The 21,465-nt window shown below is 38.0% G+C and overlaps 1 protein-coding gene across 1 annotated transcript in view; it reads left to right on the plus strand.

The window, feature by feature from the left end:
* LOC120532052 (protein unc-13 homolog B-like) overlaps window positions 1-21,465 on the plus strand; it is an 812,076-nt gene that overhangs the window by 167,209 nt on the left and 623,402 nt on the right. Inside the window, exon 3 of the mRNA XM_039757963.1 lies at window positions 7,502-7,601. Within this exon, the coding sequence (XP_039613897.1) occupies window positions 7,502-7,601 (100 nt within the window). The remainder of the gene's footprint in view (window positions 1-7,501; window positions 7,602-21,465) is intronic.

Genomic DNA, 21,465 nt, shown 5'->3' on the forward strand with positions numbered 1-21,465 from the left:
TTTGCCTCCGATCAGTCTTAGGAATGCGCTTTGTATCCATTATTCATAAAGCTTCAATTGGTGATCTGTCTTTCTGCGTTAACCGCATATTTTTTCATCTGTCTCAAACCAAGGGGATGCGAGGGTAAAATGAATCGGGAAGCACGTGTACATACTCAGTGCACCCCCTCTCGGAAATCGAACCTCGGACGTCGGCGCTAGAGGCCTCTACCATTGCGCCACGGCGTGTGGTTTGTCTATTTGAGAGTATGTAGATATGTATATATATATATATATATATATATATACCCGCGCTTTGCAGCGGAGAAGTAGTGTGTTAAAGAAATTATGAAAATGAAAAGGGAACATTTTAAACAAAGGGAACATTTTAAAAATAACGTAACATGATTGTCAATATACAGTAATTGTTTTGTGAGTGTTATGAGTGTTGCTGTCATCAAGGATTTGATTATCATTTCTTTCAATCAGGTTCATATTTGTAGGATGTGTTGTGTTCAAGTTACATTCCGTGTTTGTCAATCGTTGTAAAGATAACAGGTTTCATTCATCGATTTGTTTCTTACTGCATCAATAAACAGCTCGTTTTCCTCTTCATCTGTGACGTGACACACTGCATGCACAGATTTTTTTTTTGTCTTCCTTTAGCGGGACATTGACTTTTTCCACCGTGTGCTTTGTTTCCACAGTAGCTGCACTTATGAATATGCTTGTATGTATCACACGCTTCATATTTTTTTGCCTCCTTCTCAATTGTGTAATTCGGTTTTTGTTCAGCACTCTTTGGAACTGTTGCTTTTTGTCTGTGCACTGCTTCATTTCACGTGAGCCGCTCGGTGTACATGCATCAAAGGTTCCCAGCTGTGCTGGTGCCATCTCGTGCGATGTCTACTGCTGTATTTAATGTTAGCTAAGACCCGGCACTTAAAAGTTTCTCTCGCAGTTTTGCTGAGTTTGTGCCAAACACCACCCTGACCATCTCATCTTCCTCTGCATAAGCACAGTCCTTCACCCGTGAATATTTAGCGGCAGTGTTTCTATTGGATTGCCGCTAATGAATGGCCTTATATGGGCAGGCACTAAATTACGTAGGAGGCGTAACTGAGCCTGAAAAATTTCAGCCTTCTACCTACACGGGAAGTTGGAGAATTAGTGATGAGTCAGTGAGTGAGTCAGTGAGGGCTTTGCCTTTTATTAGTATAGATATATATTGGTGTGGCAGCCCTGTGCAGGTGCACAGTTTGCACATGCCTAAGGCCGCCGCTGCTGCACGCTGCTGCAGCCTAGCACTTCAGTTGTGACGTTGTGGCTCATTAACTTTACTCAAGGCTTGTGGCTATACTAGCAGATGACGTTTCCGGTATCGTAATGCCATGGGATAACTCGCTTTTGTTAGAAGGCAGAAGTAAGAAAGGTCAATAAGTAACGCCAAAGATGCAGAATAATTCAATCACAAACAATAGTAATCATTTTGTACAAGCTCAGTGCTAACTAGGATCTGTCCTGCGGACCGCACAGATTTCTTTTGCAGGCCGCATGTTTGACATGACTGTTCTAGGCAAAGCCACATGTCCTCAGTAAAATGGGGCTCATTGTCCAACTGAAGAGGACTTACATTTAAATTCTGTTTGACATAAACAGCAATGCCACATCCTTTTCTGTTATCTCTATATTTCCTAAAGAATGTGTATCCCTCTATGTTACACTCATCCCCATCTTTGTTTTTTAGCCAGATTTCTGTTATTGCTATCCTCTTTAATAAAACCCCTGTGTGCGTCCAGGTGTCAGTGTGTGTCTTCTGGTGAAGTGCGCATGTGCAGGGCCACATGTCACGTGTTCAGTCTCTTCCTGTGCATTCCCTGTGCAGAGAGAGAGAGAGACAGACACACACACACACACACACACACGAGACGCACACATAGAGGTGCGCACGAGACGCACACACACACACACACAGACAGGTGCACACACGCACACGTGCATTGTTTCAATGTTACTTTTCTTGTTTTTTTATTATTTTTACCTGTGCTTAAAACTCTTAAAAAAAAAAAAGTGTTTTTAGTTTTTCGTAAGGCTATAGCTCGAATTCTTGCAGTGTTAATTTTCTCTGTTGTTCAAGGTTTTCTTAGTTTTATTCAATGTTTTTACATTTAGTTTACTATTACGTTGTGCATTCAATGGTATAATTAAATATTTTTGTGTTTAAAAACTTAAAAAATATATATATTTACATACAGTTCATACTGTCTAGAACGGATTAATTGTATTTACTTACAATCCTATGGGGGAAATTATTTCGGTTCACGACCAAATCAGGTTACGACCAGCGTTTTGGAACGATTTATGGTTGTGGACCAAGGTTCCACTGTATTACTGTCAGACCAAATAACAGGCATTTTACGGGAATACAAACCAATATTACTGTGAGAGAAAATTAAAGGCACACAATACAGTGACGCATATTACAGCCACATACAAGGTCCCATGCCATTTAATATAGACTGTTCCTACTAATGTTTATGCACTACTGTTTTAGCACCCGTTATTGTAACGGGCTTAATGTCTAGTAATATCATAATTATGCTCTGCTACATACAGCTCCAACTCACTTACCTTCTTTTTGATATTTCTAGCATTAAGGCAAGCTATTTTTAATGTGTTACTTCTTCTACATTTGAATGTTGGCTTAGAGTGTACATTGCTATTATTGGAAAAAAGGTCCTACTGTATATGCTTCTACTTCCAGTTCTTTTCCTTTGAAAGGTTTTTGAACAGATGTGCCTAGCATATACTGGCTACCCTGTAAAGACTTGCACTAAATACTGTAGCAGAGGTCAGGCGCCTGCTCCTGCCGAGATCGCATATATCCTTCTCCTCCCACAGACAACAAGGCAGTTTCAGTATAATATCAAAACATTTTTTTAATCTAAACTAATGTTTATATACAGATGTTAAGGTTTATATACAGGTAAACCAGGTATATCAAATATTAGAAGTTAAAATGGATAGAATTGTTCAACCAGAATGATTCAGATCAATGTCCATACATAAAGATGTTATTGTAAAATGTCTAATTTTTTTTTTTTTATTACTCTTAATACTTGTCTCTGTCGGGGGACAATTTCACTTTTCTAGGTGCCCCTTTCTTTCTCCTCCTGACAGCACAATGTTTTGTTGAATCTTAATCACTCCTTCACCAAAGACATCGCAGAGTGTGTGAATACACTGAAGAGCCCATATTGAGAAGAGGTGGGCTGGCCTTCAATATTAGAAGGATAGTAGTGAAATAATAGAGTGAAATTATGTCACCTCAGATATATGCCCACGTATTTTTCAGCTCTTCAGCAAACATTAAAGGCATAGAACACAATGCACCAAACACAGTGGCCAATGGTTTTATCCATCCATCCATTATCCATTCCGCTATATCCTAACTACAGGGTCATGGGGGGTCTGCTGGAGCCAATCCCAGCCAACACAGTGTACAAGGCAAGAAACAAATCCCAGGCAGGGCGCTAGCCCACTGCAGGGCGATGATTGTATCTTATTGGAAATAAATTGGCTAGTGGAAAGAGATTAAGGAACAGTATAAGTGATTTCTGTTGAATGCCATGATGACCTCTTCATCCCACCTTTTTGAGAATCTTTATGAAGTGTCTGACTAAGGAATGTTTGCCATTCCTTAAAAATGTGGATAATATATTTTACGTGCACAATGTCTGACACTTGATGTACAGTCAAACTGGCAGTGGAACGGTGATGATGAACCTCATAACAGTATCTAGATGGGATAGAAAGGGGTATCATGGAATAAGCAAAATTAAAATGGGGATAGACGTTCATCTCTATAATTGAAAAGTTTTGCATGAAAGGACAAAAGAAGATGTGGCCCGGAAGAAACAAAATGTTTAACTTCCTTATAGACATGATTGAAGTTTTTAGCTGTTAGATCCTGGAGGGATGTAAAGTTGTCCAAACCCCTGATGTCTTAACGAATCTGTCCAAGGTATGATAAGGGATAACAAAAGGATAATGGAGAGGATTTGCTCCAGTTAACAGTGGCTTGTAATTCGAATAATTAATATAGTCCTTATCCTGTTTTAAAAGAAGTGTAATTAAAGCCATATTTATTGTGAGTTTCAATTTGAAATTGAAAATGACTTATTCTAACATTTGGAAGACAGGGGCTGACAATTGCTTCTGAAAGGCTGACAAGAGATTGGGGAGCCTCAGATTTTTCTTTGTAGCTAAATTTCAATTACGTTCATCTAGTAATTTATAAATTTTAACTTTTGAAAAAGCAAACTAGTTTTAATGCTGAATAAAATGTAGCTGCCATCACTAATGATGATGAATAGTACTGCACACCACAGACTTGGTCACCGTCTTTACTTATTTTGTGCTTTTGTTCATCACATGTCACTGAATGTAGCTGGCAACACAGTGCAATGAACTGAGTCACAGATAAGCAGCTTGAAGCTGGCTGTTTAACTGGAGCGGTAGTAAGCTGTTTGTAATCCCTGGTGTCCTTGGTGTTCCATTTGATGTTATCATGGGGAGTATTTGTCTGTGGGATGAGAGGTGACACTAGACAATCCCTCAGCAAAAACAGCTTGTGTCGCCAAATGCAACTGACCACACACACAGCCATGCAATAATCTCTGTCACAAGAAAGCAACTAGGTAGAAATGTGTCCATTAAGGTAAGGAGAGGTAAAACCTGCTGTTACAGGTTCTCAGATTCTGCAGGTTCGCTGCATCCCAAATACACATCTGATCTATGCTGTAGGGTATGTAACACTCTTAACAATTAACTGACTTTGAATACTTACCTGTTTATCAATGCTTTGCTATTTGTAAACTATCTAAAAATCTGCTGTTATGACTCTTGAAATCACATCAGAATCCCATATTCTGAGCCTGCATCCAGAAAAATTTCAAAGAATGCTTGCCGTCAAAGTTACTTAAATTTCCCACCAGTCCTGAAAAGGGATGAAGAGAGCACCTGTCAGCTGTTCATAGCACTGCATTTCATGCTCTTGTTGTTTAAAAGTGTTCTGCCTTTGATTTTTTCCTATTATTTTTGCCCCATTATCAAATGAAAATGTCTACAAAATACTTTATCATAGTAATGTATAATACAGTAATCCCTCTTCGATCGCGGGGGTTGCGTTCCAGACCCCCCCGCGATTGGTGAAAATCCTCGAAGTAGAAACCATATGTTTGTATGGTTATTTTTATATATTTTAAGCCCTTATAAACTCTCCCACACACTTGTAAACATTTATTGCACAGTTATACAGCGTAAACCTTTTGTATTCTCTTAGATATTAGGTAAGATTCATTGAAATTATGTATGTAAACACACTATTTATATGCAGTAAAACCTAAATATTATTTTAAAGATATCGAGTGTCACCGATATCACATATGTTACAGCCATTACGATAGACAGGCCACCAGCAATAAATACGTACAATGCAAGAAAAATTGTATACAGTAAATGTGTGTACAGTGACACTAAACGTACGTACATGTACTAAGTACTGTAAGTAGAAAATTAATTATGGTTACTCACCAACAATGACACAATGACTTGTCCGATAACGATGAGTTTAGTTTTACTGCACAACAAAGGAGAGCGTTACAGCTCTGCTAAAGGAGCCTCTTCAGGCGACTGTGTAGCACCGCCGTTGTTCTTCTTCCAGCAGTCTTCAATCCAAATCCCTAAAACAGATTCCATCCAGACTACTGCCTTATTACATCCACTTACAACTCGTTTTGCACCCTGGTTAAAAGGACACTGCGGCTGTAGATCTTATATTCCTTTCCTACTTTTTAAATTAAAAGAATCGTAGCCTCATTGATGCCGTAATGGCGTCCCACAGCGGTGTAGCTTTTCCTTTCCTTCAAAATATTCAAAACGTTTACCTTTTGGGCAATCATTAACATCTTCCGTTGGCGCTTGGGCACGACCCCTGAAGCAGTAGCAGGAGCAGATGGTTTTGGAGCCATAATGAAGGGCTTGACTATGCACAAAGATAAACACAAAAAGCACAAAAGTTAACTCTTTTCACAGCAAAACACGTTGATGCTGAATGAGTGAGACAAGACTTCCTGGTTAACGCTGCGGAATCGAATCCGGCGCTGCTTCGCTGAGCCATTCAGCACACAGGAACTTAACTGCGTGCTCTGATTGGTTAGCTTCTCAGCCATCCGCCAATAGCGTCCCTTGTATGAAATCAACTGGGCAAACCAACTGAGGAAGCATGTACAAGAAGTAAAAAAACCCATTGTCCGCAGATCCTGCGAAGCATCGAAAAATCCGCGTTATATATTTAGATATGCTTACATTTAAAATCCGCAATAGAGTGAAGCTGCAAAAGTCGAAGCGCGATATAGCGAGGGATTACTGTACTTTAGTTTAGGTACTGCAAAAATACATCTATTACTTATTTAGTCTTTTGTAACAGGACCTTAACAAAGGCTTCTTTTGGTGTTAATAACTGTCACAAAGCATCAGTAAAGAGCTTATGCATCTGTGCAAGATGGCCACCTAAAATAAATGTACTTTTGAATGGTCAGAAGTGGCTTAAGTGTAACAAATGTTTCTTGATATTGCATACTTCATTATAAGACTTGTGAATTCTTCATATTCATAACTAATTTTACTAGCATATCAAATACCACATTGCACAGAAACAAATAAGGAAATTACTTATAGTTTATAAGCATAAATAAGACTAAAGATCCTTTTATTAAGTTTTTTTTACATAAAGAGTAAATGAGTAATATGTTCATTTTTGCAGTACCTACACTAAAGTGTTACCCTAGTATTTGAATCTGGATGGCATCAATTTATTTACTGTTGTACTGCAACTAAGCATACACATTGTTTAATCTATTAAGTAGTAAACAAATAAGTTATTTGGTGTTTTAAATGCTTTATGCAGAATAAATAATTTCTGCTTCCCTTGTGTGGCTTTTGGCAAAAACCCAGAGCGTGGCAGCAATGTGCTGGGGTGTGCATGTTTGTCTGATATCATTTTCTCCATGCTGACACGTTAAGTACAATATAAACCGCCTTTAACTTCTAGAATTCTTGTTGTTCACATTTGTTAGATGCCAAATAATACTTAATAAAACATGCATTTCTGCTAAAAAGGTCAGAAGTGTCAGACCTGCTTTTTTTGTATTTTACACATATAAGATGCATTTTATTTATTTATTTTATTACTCTTCAGAGTGAAGCGAGATAAAACAGCTTGTAAATATGAATATATATGTATGTGTGTTTGTGTACATATAATGTATATACACTTGTACAGTATATGTGGTTTGTACTTAATTGAATATATAATATGTATATATTTTTCACCTCTTCCATATTCTTTTCAGTCTCTTATAAGCTGACATTTAATGTTTTGTAATGATGTTGCAGTTTTTTTTAATAATCTTGATGCTGTCTGAGTGATTTTCCTAAAAGCATGTAATATCCTTTCCAGATAAATTCCACTGTTACGTGATCTTGAAGGTACAAAATGTCAAAAGTACAACTATCACTGTTCGTGGTCACCAGCCATCCTGGGAGCAGGACTTCATGTTGTAAGTAGAAAATGAAATGATAAGTGTTGATTTGAATTTTTTTAATATAATGGTTGGAGCGGATTAGTTAGTTTAGCAGAGGGTGCTTATAATATGTTACATATGTTTCAATGATATCTAGAGTGGTGTATTTCTGATATATATATGTATATTTTACACTTTGTGTTGCATTATCTAGGGCTGTCCAAGAATAATCACTTTATCAGTATAAAATGTCTTATATTCTTTGTTGAATAATTTATTATTGTTGCAATAAATGTTATGCTTAAACAATCAGTTGTACTGCTTTCTAAACTAGATTCACATACACCAAGCTGATTAAGTTAAAAACGTACCTTAAATACGTCATACTAACAGTACACTCTGCATTATGATGTGCTGAAATGTGGGGGACCGTGTATAAAAAGCGTTGTATTTTCTACATGTTGTGACTGAAATGTACGCAAATACCCTTAAATGAAAGTCTGCAATGTTTACTTTAATCATGTCTGAATTGTTTGATTTGCATATTTAAACTGTGGAGCAAAGGGATAAATCAATGAATAATGTTTCTTTGTCCCAGGCACTGTACATGTATGCAGTGCCAGAGTATGAGAGTATGTGGTATAAGTATCTCATCTCCCAGTGTGCCACAGCTGTGGTCTTTTATTGGCCTGAAATGCTGTTACTTTTCCATCTACAAGATGGAGTAGAGAGGTATGAGACAAACTAATTGTGTTCATGCGTATAGTTAAGTCATCTGAAGTATTCTACGAAGCATCCTTAGTAAGTAAGGCTTTCTTAAAATGAGGCAGCAGGCTTATCTGAGCCTTATTATTCAGCTCTATCATAAAAGATTTGGGCAAGTTGCACTTGGTAACCGAGGAAACATATGCATGATACGATTACTGGTAGGAGTACTGTTGAGATTTTTTTTTAACCCTTTCTGTTGTATCTGTGTTAACTTACCTTTGTGTGTTCAAGGTTAATGGTGTTTTGTTGTGCTGTGGTCACCTTACATCTTGCAGGTGTGGGGGAGAATAGTATGTATGTTTGTCTTAGTGACATGTCTTAGTGACATGCTCAACCAACACATATTTTATAAGGCTGAAGTTGGTAAATTATTGGAATGGAAAATTTGAATAAGTAGCAAACTAAACTCTCATGCGTATCTTTCTGTGTATATTAGGTTCATCAGATTTTGTTTTTCATACAAGAGGACTGGGGCAGAGACATAATCGAAATTTGATGCATTCCTTCATTAGCAATAAATCTTTAGTCATTTTTAAAATCAATTTCTTTATTTTAAATGTCCTAGTTTATATTCAACTGCTTAGAAACCTTGCAAGTCATTGCACAGTTTACTATTTCTCTTCTGTAATAACAAAAAAGGAAAATTCCCAAAAGCTACTGTTTTAAAATCAATTATTTTTGGTGTACTAACAACACTTGAAGTAGAAATGAAGACCACTGCATACATTGTAACCTAGCAGGATTCCTTTTTGTGTTTTTGGAACTTTTTGATGTAAAAAAAAGAGAGAGTGTCACCAAATTGTAGCAGGGCTACATAGCAATAGTGTTTTCAATGTTTGTACTGAGTGCATTTTGTTTCCATCATCAAGTTTGCTGTTTATAATGTGTGCGTCAGTGAATGTCATCCCCTCAAATACAGGGGGGATGGATGATGGAGAGAGACCGCTGCCCCAAGATGGAAAGCACCTGTTTACAATCAGTCAACTACAGCTGGCTCATTACTATATAAACAATCAAAAGGGAACAGTGGGAGAAGGAGAAAGATGGAGATTACATTTTTACGACAACGAACCAACTTTATCTGCTGTTTTCCACATCGCGCTTTTGATACCAGTTTGTTTTTCATTCCACCGGACTTATTTCAATTCAATCATCGCCAGAGACCCTGGGGTTGGACTACATTGTTCACCACACGCCGAGGATTCACGGTGAGGTTGTTCCATTTTTTTCCGGGAAATTCAAACACATCACTTATCTGTTGACCAGTCATCCGTATTCAGGACAGTTGTATACTTGGACTCAAGTTCACTATCATTGACATTTTCCGTATTTATTCATTGTTATTTGTGTTTTGCATTTGTTATATGTTATTGGGACAAGGGAGGGTTTGTTATTGTAGATATGGTGTTGTCACGTTGTTGCTTTGGTGGAGGTTTATACATATCTATATATATACTTATTTTGTACATGTGAAAGTTGCATTTTTTGTTATTGTTTCATTTAGTATATTTATCCACTTATTTTTACATATCTGCTTTTGTGTTCTTATGTTTAAACCATCGATTGTGGGGAAAATTTTGTTTGTTAGAGGTACGGTTTGTTATTCATAGATTAGCCTCAGTAATTTATCCAGACCACAGGTCTTGGAAGTGTAGTTGCCGGCTGAGTAAGCGTTCGGCCATTACCAAATGGTCTGTCACTTTTTCTGATTTCTCTTCTGAAAAAACATTTTGTACTCATCACAGCAAACATGAACTTCAAGCTGCACATGGTAGCTCCCCTAATTGCAGATTTTGGCTTTCTACTAGCTGTGTCCTAGTCGAATACGTGGGTATATATTATTATCTTCTGTATTAATTAGTTGATGTGTGTGTGCCCAGTCCAAACAGCATTGTGTGTTCTTCTTCAAACTAAACCTGCACCACAGACAAGTTATACTGACTGCAAAACACATACATGTCACGCATGGATTGGACAAATTCTCTAGCTGTGCTGTTTGTTTACACAGTGTAAGTAACGGTCAAGAGAAAATCCTGGGCAGTTTTTTGGATTTTTTTTAAATATCAGCCAGACCAGAAATTTAAGTATCAAAAAGAGGACCTTTTTGGAAGGAACAATGTCTGGTCACCCTTTATCTATCTTAATTAGTATTTTTTTGAAAACATATATCAGTAATTTATATCGGATTGTATTGTGAAAAAAAATTCTAAACAGGTTTTTTTTTATATTACTTTTTTAACACTTGTTGATTCTGCTGTTTTAATACTCCACTTAGGCTATCAGCTTCCTTCAGTTAAAATGGAAATTGGGAATGAGGTCAGGAATGGAATGGAACCTTAGGCGGCTACAAGAAAAAAGGAGCGGGTAGAAGTGGGATGGACATTTTGTCAGGACCTGAAGTGAGCAGGATAAAACCTGGGGGAGTGTGGCTGAAAAAAAAATCTGTATTTTACTACCTGTATATTGGAGACAGCTTTAACTCCTTAACTCATGATTGTGGTTAAATGAGCTTGAGGCAATGTGTGGAAGACATTGTTGGGCTGTATGGTCTGAATGTTGCATGATCACTTTAATAAAAAATATTGATAATTAAGTGACTGTGTTTTAACTACTTGTGACTCCTAATAAGGAAGTATTTTCTTATGCATCTGTGTTCAAATCGACACCTTGTCACTTGTGTCATCGCAGTGGGGTGAGTAGGTGGTGATCAGTAACAGTGTTTTAAATAATGAAAAAAAAATACTTTGGAATTGAGGACCCCCAGTCAAGATTGCTTGCAAAATAAAATGCACCTGATAGGCAAATATTTCTTACAGAAATAAAAACAAGTTGTTCAATTTGTTCAAATGGATTAATAATTAATTTAAATGAATTATTATTAATTTTTTTTATGACACAACAAGGCTCAGTACTAGATCAATTTACTTTGCAGATGGTGAAACAAGTTAGATGTCAAGCTGTCTTTAATGTTAAGTTATTTCTGAAATAGTTTGCAGATTGCCAACTTTTCAAAACCAAGCTGCCTTTATGTGTTGCAATTAAATATAATGATCATTATTAAAAATGACAAACCTAATTATCATTTTTAATAATGATAAAATTAGTCTTTTTTATCCCTGTGTGCAGTTTGCTCACTAATTTTTTAGACAGCTTTGCTAGCTTAACTTGCTGACTGTGCATGCCTCTACACTTGCTTTAGTCTATCCTATTAAATTACATGAAGTGAATGAGTGAACTCTCAAGGCGTGGTTTTGATTGTTTTTTGCAAAGTGAGTGACATAGTAAATAATTTCAGCTCACACATCTTTAAAACAACAATTAAGATATTATGATAGACGATACATATAGCACACTCCTAGTGGAGAGCATCATCAAAACTCCTTCCTTCCATTATGTATGCTTTGATGCACTTTTTCAGTCTTCGGTTCAGGCTTTCCACCCATCACACACACACAATTAGCTTCTGTGTGTAACAATGCTTATCTGATATGTTATAAAACAGTTCTTTCTGTCATAATAACATTTTGCAAACCCCATTGACTAAACAGGTGGTTTAGAGTGTATATGATGGATTGTGTCATGGTAGAGCTTAGCATGGTGTCCTCAGGGTATTTTGAATACAAGTCATGCACAACCAAAAAATGCATTGCATGAGCCAGTTCCCCATTTAGATCCCTAAATATATATTTCTAAGTGCTCCCAAGATGATACCAGCCATGCCACAGGTCTCAAAAGAGCTGGTGTCTGTCTCAATGCCTTGCCACGTAATAAACACGTGGAACATTCCTTCACTAGCAGTTCCACATCATGGTCAATATTTGGCTTCCTGGCTGTCTCCCTGCAGCATTGTTTTACCTTCACAATCCCCAGATGGCCTGCATTGGATTGGCAAGGCACTCTTGCCTGGAGAGATTTAGGGATTAGGTTTTGGTGACCCCTTGCTAATGTTTAATACCTTTTCCCAACAACAGAGATCATCACACACCCGGTAAGAAGCTCTAGCCCCACAGCTTTTGGCAATCCTTCCAACAGACAGTGCAGTTCACCATCATGGGAGGCTTCACGAAGTTCCTCCATTTTAACTATGCTACTAAGTGGTTTCTGCAGCATATGAATCCAGGCACCCTCCCCCTCTGAGACCGAACACATAGGCAGGGATAAGGAAACGGCTCTAGAGAGCAAATCAGCAACTGTATTTTCAGAGCCAGGTGTTAACTGGAGTTTGAAGTTGAACTGATTTAACCGATCTGCCCACTGGTGGAGCCGGATTGGCTTGTGACCTGAAAAAACACCCAGAAGAGTGTTAATGCCTGGTGGTCAGTGCGCAAGGTAAAATACTGTCCATAAAGATAAATATGCCAATGTTCAGAGGCCTACAGGCAAGCCAGTACCCCACCAAAGTAATGTTGCACAGCTTCTGTATGGGTATGGTAGGCAAAAACAATTAGGTGTGCAACACCATCAGCTGTCTGGAATTTAACAGCATTAGGTGCTACAGCTGAGGCATCACATGTGACCATAGTAGGGTCAGCAAGGCTGAAATGAGCCAGTGTCAGTGGCCTTGTGAACTGACGTTTGATATTGTGAATTGACTGTGTACAAGTGACAGTCCAAACCCAAGTAGCATCCTTTTAAAAATGGGCCCTCAGTGGAGCTGCCATGTCCGCATAATGTGGTAGAAATGAAGGTAATAATTTGTCGTACCCAAAAATGAAGCCAACTTGGTAATTGATTTAAGCTCTGGCAAGACTAGTATCATATCCATATTGGACAGCAAGGGCTGGATTCCATTGTGTGTGCAATAAGTTTGTGATCAACAAAGTAAATTTCTGGAGAACTAAAAATACACATTTCAGTACTTAAGGTGGCCTGATTTTGCTCCACCTGGTGCAGCATCTGCTGCAAATGAACATCATGTTGTTCTTGAGTTGAGCCATGTACCACAATGTAATCTACATATCTGGAAGCACCAGGAATGTATTGCCAGTAATAGTGATGTGATGCATAAGTCATTTGTATGAATCAGAAAAGTGAGCGATGAAAGCAGTCAGGTAGAATGTAATGGCACTTGTTAATAACCGTGAGCAAGGTCCAATTTGGTGAAAAGGACTGAGCCCTGTAATTGTGTCGTAAATGGATATTTATCCAGGATTATAGTCTTATTAACTTTCCTCAAATCCACATTTGCAGCTCTTTTTCTGTATGATAACAAGGTTTGATATTCAGGGTGAACCGTCAACTTGCTTGAAGAGGCCAGCATCCTGCAACCTTACTAAACTCTGCAGAAACCTCCTATTGCATTACCTGCGGAATGTGACAGATGGGCTGAAGTACTGGGGCAATGTCAGGGCTGATTGTCTGCTTGTGGGCAAAGCCAATAATGCAATCCAGGCCTCTGAATAAGACTAGAAATCTCTGTAGCCAGGAGTCTACAATTTGCAAAATTTGGCAACCCTCAAATTCTGAGATTATAAAGCATATGGCATGGAAAAGATAAAGTCCCCCTGTTGTGATGAGAATAGATACTGCTGAAGTGGTTCGGTTTTTATAACTCGCAGTGAAAGTATCTGTACCTGGGACATTTATAGGAGACATTGAGTTGAACTACAGGCACATGAGAAAAGAATTCTTATCAAAGGTGATTTTATTTGAAAGCGACACCTTAGCTTCAGCATCCTGTGGGAGTGGGATTTGCACACCACCCACCATGCAGATGCAGTGTTTTAAGAACTGTGTGCCCTGCTCCACCTAATTAATAAGTTCTGGTGAGTAACTGCGGAAGAAAAATAAGACTTCGGGTGTCACATAGTCATATAGGGGTAATATACTTATTGTGCATAAAGTGTTTTAGTATGCTTTTCACATTAAAATCTATTTTCAAAGTAGTATAAAAGAGCTAATAAATGTCAGAAACATGTTTAAGCATATCAGGAAACCAGATTAAGGTCAAGTGAACAACAAAGAATAAGAAGGCCCTGGGTGATGGTTCAAGAACTTGGCTGACTGTCCCAGTATATAATGTGCCCAGTAAGACTTGACAGATGTCACTCATATAGGAACTCAAGTAAGTATTGTAATGATCAAGAATATAGTAGAAAGGTAACTTTTATTTAAATGTTGTTACACATGTGCGAATAGGAGGCAGCTGAAGGGCTTAAAGAATAATGGTAACACATCTGTCCAGTATGCGGCAGGATAGACTAACTGTCTTTCTAAGTCCCCTGCAGACCTTTCCCGGGAAATCCCACCAGAAACCACTGCCTCAACTTAGGACACGTCACTTCCGGTCCTGGCCCCAAGGACAACATCACTTCCCTCAGACCTCCTATCAAGCCTCACTCCCTTTCTCTGGAATTCAGTTCTGTTTTGGACTCAGTCTTGTAAACTACTCTGGTCTTACAATTCTTTACTTTTGCAGCCAGGAACATATTATACAGGTGGCTGCCCCAAACCCTTCCCATGTCTGAAGTCTCATCTTGTTACAATGTGTTATTTGGGTAGGTAAGCTAATGAAACAATCAGATGATGGGCATGTAAACCAATGAACCAATTAGAGTAAAATGTCAAGTGATTTGTATGCATTTAAATCAGCACTGTTACTGTATGTAAATTCAGTTGATTATATATATAGACTTCTGGTCTTATTCTTGGACTGTTTGCTGACATCCTCTGCCCAGGGCACTGTTCCTTAGTATATTACTGTGACAGGAATGCTCCCTCTTCTGTAAAGGATGCCATGGACAAAACCATCCTCCTTTCTGGTTTCTGACTCAAAATGGTCCTAGTTGAAGACAAGATTTTTTGTTTTAAAATATTGCTAATTTAATTTCTACATTTTTTGATGCATGAACGATGAGTTGTTTGATTCTTGCTGGTAAAGGGCACGCAGCAAATTGGGAATCTCGAGAGAAGGGAGGCAGATGAATTAGCTACCGCTGGTGGGGCCAGCCCATTCCCATCTGTGTGGGACTCAAGACTCCGGTGGATGCAACTATTGAACCTATAACCTGACCTGCCTTTGGGTATAAGGCTCACAGCAGTGATTGGGGGTATGCATCATCAGAGGCTGTCCTGTATTTTGTTTAGATTAACAAGAAAAAATGTAAACAAGTGCAATTTGATGTAATTAATAGGTCACTTATAAGAATAGTGTAGTTTTGGAAGAGATTTAGGAGTAAGATTACAGTGTAATTGTAAAGATATAAGCTTTTGTCTGCCTAAGAGAGAGCTTATGCTGTGTCAGAGATACACTGGGATGCAATGGAGAGTGACAGTGAGTATAAATGGTGCTGGCACTACTATGGTCTCACTCTGGGTTTGGCAAGAAGTCTCAGTAGGATGTACAGTATGTGGAAAACTGAATTAGTCTTTAGTTTAGTTTTGTATATTAAATAAGTATATAGTATCACTTAAGCAGAACTGAATGTGCTGCAAAGTTGTGCAAGTGAGAGACTCGGAGTATATTTGAAAAGAATGAAAGGTGTAAAAACTGCTTTAGTTTTATAAGGCAAAATGCTTGAGGAAAATTTTATGAGTGATTAAACATGTTAAAAGAATGCTAAATGTGTCTGAAATGTTTTATTATACCTAAGAAATGATGCGTGAATGTGATTTTTTTGTCTGAAATACACTAAGTTTTGAATGTGTTCAATGTGGTAAAATGAAAATGTCTCCACTTTTGCTTATAAAAATGTTTGTAAACATGAAAAACATCTTTCCTTCAAACCTGGATCAAGTTTTAAGGAAATAATGATCTTTTGATAATTACAAAATTTTAAGGAGTTTCTTTCAAGAAAAAAAATGATACTGGTATGTATATGTATGTGTTTGTCAGCCAACTAATTAAAAAGTTTTCAAGAGTGAGGAATGCTTCATGTGAATATAGAGGATATTGATATTGTTTCAAGTAGTTTGAACATCATAATTTAAGGACTACTAAGAAGGAGTGGTTTGGTGGTACAGTGATTAGCACTCTTGGCCGGCAGTAGGAAATAAGTAAATAGACGTCTTAATGTGTAGCAAATTAAAATAAAGTAAATGTAAATGCTTTAAATAGTGAATGCTAAAATCATAATTATAAAACTTGAATGACTTTAAATTCGTTAAAGACCGTTTTAAATGATTTTGAGTATGTTATGCCTTATGTGGGATCTCTCTGACTGAACTACATTAAAAGAAGTTTAAACGAATCTGAGAGTATGCTTGGTTAAAGATAATGTGTGAAAATATGTGTTGTTGTTTGAAAGGTGCTATATGTGTTTGAACCAATTGATAAAAGTATGCATAAATATATATGCTCTGAATTCAAACAGCAAATGATATAATTAGGTGCAATGATAAAGTCTCCAAGTTTTAAAGTGTGTACACCATCTTCGTTTTGAGTAATGGCAATGCTTTAAAGGAAGGTTCTTTTAGTAAATTAAAATACATTTAAAGTAAAAGGAGACATGTTCATCCTCATGCTTCACCTTTCCTATAAATATTTATTTATATAGCACATTTTCATACAAATGATGTAGCTGAAAGTGCTTTACAAGATGAAGAAAGAACAGTTTATAATAAATAAAAATATAAAAATAAGATTATGCAATACTAAATAACAAAGAATAAAGTAAGGTCTGATGGCCGGGAGAAAAAACAAAACAAAAAAAAACACTCCAGAGAGCTGGAGATAAAAAAAAAAAATCTACAGGGGTTCAGAGGCCACGAGACTGCCCAGCCCCCATCGGGCATTCTACCTAACATAAATGATCTAAATCAGTCCTCATGGCTTTCAGGCTTCGTGTGAAATAATTTGATAATGATGGTCATGTGGACGTCTGGCCAGTCCATCAATGCAGGAACTGCATGGTGTCTTGATCAGGTGTTGGTGGCGCAGATTGCCACTGCAGAAAAACAGAAAACGAACAGCAGAGAAGTAGGGGTTAGTATGGATTGTGGAGCCATGATAAAAATGATAATTCAATGCATATACGGTATATCAGGGTTATACTAAAATGTAGCTATGAGAAAGTCATGTTAAAATAATGGGTTTTTAGCAGTTTTTTGAAGGGCTCCACCATATCAGTCTGGCAAATTTCTGTTGGTAAGCTATTCCAGATTTTAGATGCATAACAGCAAAAGACTGCCTCACCATTTCTTTTAAGTTTAACTCTTGGAATTATAGGCAAACACTCACTTGAAGATCTAAGGTTATAGTTTGGAGTGTAAAGTGAAAGGCATTCTGAAATATAGGATGAAGATTATTTAAGGCTTTGTAAACCATAAGCAGTATTTTACAGTCAATTCTAAATGGCACAGGTAACCAGAGCAGTGACATGAAAACTGGAGAGATGTCTGGAGTTAAGATTCTGGCAGCTGCATTCTGCACTAGTTGTAAACGATTGATGTCTTTTCTGGGTAGTCCTGAGAGCAGTCTGTTACAGTAAACTAAAAACAAAAGTGTGAACTAATTTTTCAGCATCTTTCAAAGTTATATGGGATCTAACTCTTTGCTCTTTGTGATTTAAAATTCAGGTCAGAGTCAATAATTACCCCTTAATTCTTTACCTCTGTCTTGACTTTTCCGCCCAATGGATCAAGTTTATTTCTGATACCCTCACAATATTAATTGCCCATCGCTAAGATTTCTGTTTTCTCCTTATTTAGTTTGAGAAAATTACTACTACTACTCAGATACACAAGTAAGATATTGGGTTAGTGAACCAAGAGAGTTGTGGTCATCAGGCACTATCGATAAATACAGGTGTGTGTTATCAGCATAGCTGTGGTAGCTTACGTTATGGCTTGAGATAATCTAACTTAATAGAAGCATGTAGATGGAAAAGAGCAGAGGATCTAGGATAGACATTTGTGGAACACCATATAGAATATCATTTGTCTCTGAAGTATAATAACCACAACTAACAAAGAGTTTTATATCTGTTAAGTAAGAAGTAAGAGGTTTCTTAATTAGGAAATTGACAAAAACAGAGGAGTCTAGATTTTCTTTCTTGATCAGGGGTTTAACAACAGCAGTTTTAGGATAGTCTGGGAAGACCTCCGTATCTAATGATGAGTTTCCTATGTCAAGCACACTATCAATTAGCATGTCAGATACTTCTTTGAAAAAACTTCTTGATATTGTCAAGGATGCAGGAGGAGGGTTTCGGTTGAGAACCAGTTGAGAACCTTTGGTTGAGGTTGGTGAAAGAATTTAATTCACTTGAAATGGAATACTGGGATTTAATAGGATCAGTATTGGGGGTGGGGTGTACGATGTTATTTCAAATATCATTGATTTTGTGATTAAAAAATATAGTGAAGGCCTCACAAGTTTCACTGGAAGTTAAAAATTAAAAATAGCAAAATTGACAAAAATGTCAATAAGAGGGGATATATTTAGTCTCTGATACACACATGATTTGTATAAATTGGAAATAGACAGAGTTAAAGTAGCATACTGGACCTTAGAGTTTTAGTGGGTCTTTTAAAAAGTTCCAAAGTGGGGAATGTGGAAAAAAATAAGACTTTGGGATCACATAGTTATTTAGAGGTAATATAGTTATTGCAAATACATTGTTTTAATATACTGTCTACATTAAAATACAGCATTTATCTTAAAAGTAGTATAAAAGGCTTAATAAATGTCAGACACTTGTTTAAGCATATCAGCAACCCACAGGAAATAATTGCAATTAATATTAGTAAGTGCTTTCCTACTGTATCTCACAAGTAATTGGTTCTTTCCCAGTGTATCCTTCAGAGAGTGTTAGCTCCCTTGTTGGAATGAGTTCTTATATAATTGCGGCGTGTTACATAACCTGAATATATATAGATATAATATAAAAAGGTGATACCCCTCCCTTAGTAATACAGCGGTAAGAAATCACATAGGAAAAATAACTTAGCTTTGTTTAATGATGGCATTTGCTGCATTACAGACAAAGTGAGGGAAGGTAGTGGGAGAAGGTTGGGGGTGGGTTGTACAATCTTGTAATGTCTGTAGCGATTGTTTGTATTGCCCCAACAAGTGCTAGTAGCGTATACATATATACTGTAAATGACACACAACCGTTTAGTACAGTGGATTTCATTTTACTTTTTCACAGTTCTGCCAAAAGTTACACAAGTGCCATGTCAATCTTAAAATGAAAATGAATGCAAACCTTTTAACTCATTCTACCATAAGTAACACTTGCATGTAATTAAGCACCAAAGATACGTGCCTGGTAGCATTTTTCCTTTGCTTTCTGTTGTATTTGCTGTGTGGTAAAAAAGGCCCACCATAGCATGAATTTTACGCTTAATAAATCTCATTTGAATTGTCCGTCTGGCGTTATCTCTCACTTACCTACCTTTCCCTGTGGTCAGTAACCATTAAAAGTGGCCATAACCTTACATCTGAATCAAGTTACTGTTTATTTTATACAAATGATTTAAGAGATGTGATCATGTGAAACAATGGTGTTTCCAGAAGGAGGTGTTTCATATTGCAGGGCACTCTAAATATCATTGAGAGGAGCCTCAGCGCATGGCTTGATGGCAACTCCGTTCTGTACCAAGAACTAAGGAGAACAGCTGTGGGAGCATTGAGGGCAGATAAGGAGCTATTTGTTAGAGGAATCTGTAAGTTACAAACAATCTATGGTCTACAGATCTATGTCCTGCTTACCTCAGAAGAATCGATGCATTACGCACAACCAAATTTGTTCCTCGGGGAGTTGCAGTCAGGGTGGCTGATAAATCGGTCCTTATGGATGACACTGCAGTTGTGACCCACTGGGCTGGCTACTTTGAGCAGCTGTTTAAAGCTGATCCTCTGGCTAGGACATTAGATTTCTTTGTGTCCATGGTTCTTGAGGCTTATCCTTCAATTAATTATGAACCACCCAGTTAAAGGTAGGGAAGGCTACAGGGATCCCAACTGACTGGAAAACGGGACTTTTCGTCCCTATTTGGAAAGGGAAGGGTGATTTCATGGATTGTGGCAACTACAGGGGGATAACACTGCTCTCTGTGCCGGGTAAATTCCTTGGTAGGTTCATCCTCAATAGGATCCGTGATCACTTGCTTACCTACACCTAAGAAGTCTACTATTGACATCATCCTGACACTGAAGGTTCTCATGGAGCGCAAACCCAAATATCGGCAGAGTTTCTTTGGAGCCTTTGTTGGTTTTTGTTGATCAAGCTGCCCTGTGGGTCATCCTGATACTATGTGGGATGCCTTGAAGGTTGCTGGATATCATGGCCGGTCTGTACATTGGTACTGTGAGTGCTGTTCAGAGTGGAGGCAGAACCTCTGTGTTTTTCCTCAGTTGATTCTGAGGTTTGTCAGGGGTGAGTTCTTCCTCCTACTCTGTTCAGTTCTTTCATGGACTGGGTGTTGGAGTAGGTCGTGGTGTCCAGCCACTCTGGGGCATCTGTTGGTGAAGAAAGATTCACTGATCTTGACTTTGCAGATGATGCTGTGATCTTCGCCGAGTTAATGGATGTTCTAATCGGAGCTTTCGAGAGACTAAGCAAGGAGTCTGAGTGTCTGGGCTTGTGAGTGTCCTGGATAAAAACCAAGATCCAAGCCTTTAATGACCTCTTAGGCACAGCCATCAGCAGTGTGTCTGTCTACAGACAGAGTGTCAACCTTTTCAAGAGGTTTATTTACCTTTGCAATGACATTCATGTCTCTGGTGACTCTTCCTATGAAGTCAGTAGATGTATTAGGAGAGCATGGGTGGCCATGATGTCACTGGAAAGGGGTGTGTGCCGCTTCCTATATCTATGCAAAAGGACAGAGGTCCAAATCTTTAGAGTCCTCGTGCTTCTTGTTTTGCTGTATGGTTGCGAGACATGGACACTATCCAGTGACCTGTACTTCTTTGGTACTGTGTCTCTTCGGAGAATCCTTGGGTACTGCTGGTTTAAATTTGTGTTGAATGAGCGGTTCCTCATGGAGTCCCGAATGAGGCACATTACCTGCATTGTAAGGGAGCGTCAATTACGGCACTATGGCCATGTGTCACGATTCCCCGAAGGTGATCAGGCTCGCGGGATCCTCATTGTTGAGGACCCGTGTGGCTGGACCAGGCCAAGGAGACACTCACGTAACATCTAGCTGTGGCAGGTATAGGGTCTTTTCTGTAGGGTGGGACTGG

The sequence above is a fragment of the Polypterus senegalus genome, chromosome 7, assembly GCF_016835505.1.
Source record: "Polypterus senegalus isolate Bchr_013 chromosome 7, ASM1683550v1, whole genome shotgun sequence".
NCBI lineage: Eukaryota > Metazoa > Chordata > Cladistia > Polypteriformes > Polypteridae > Polypterus > Polypterus senegalus.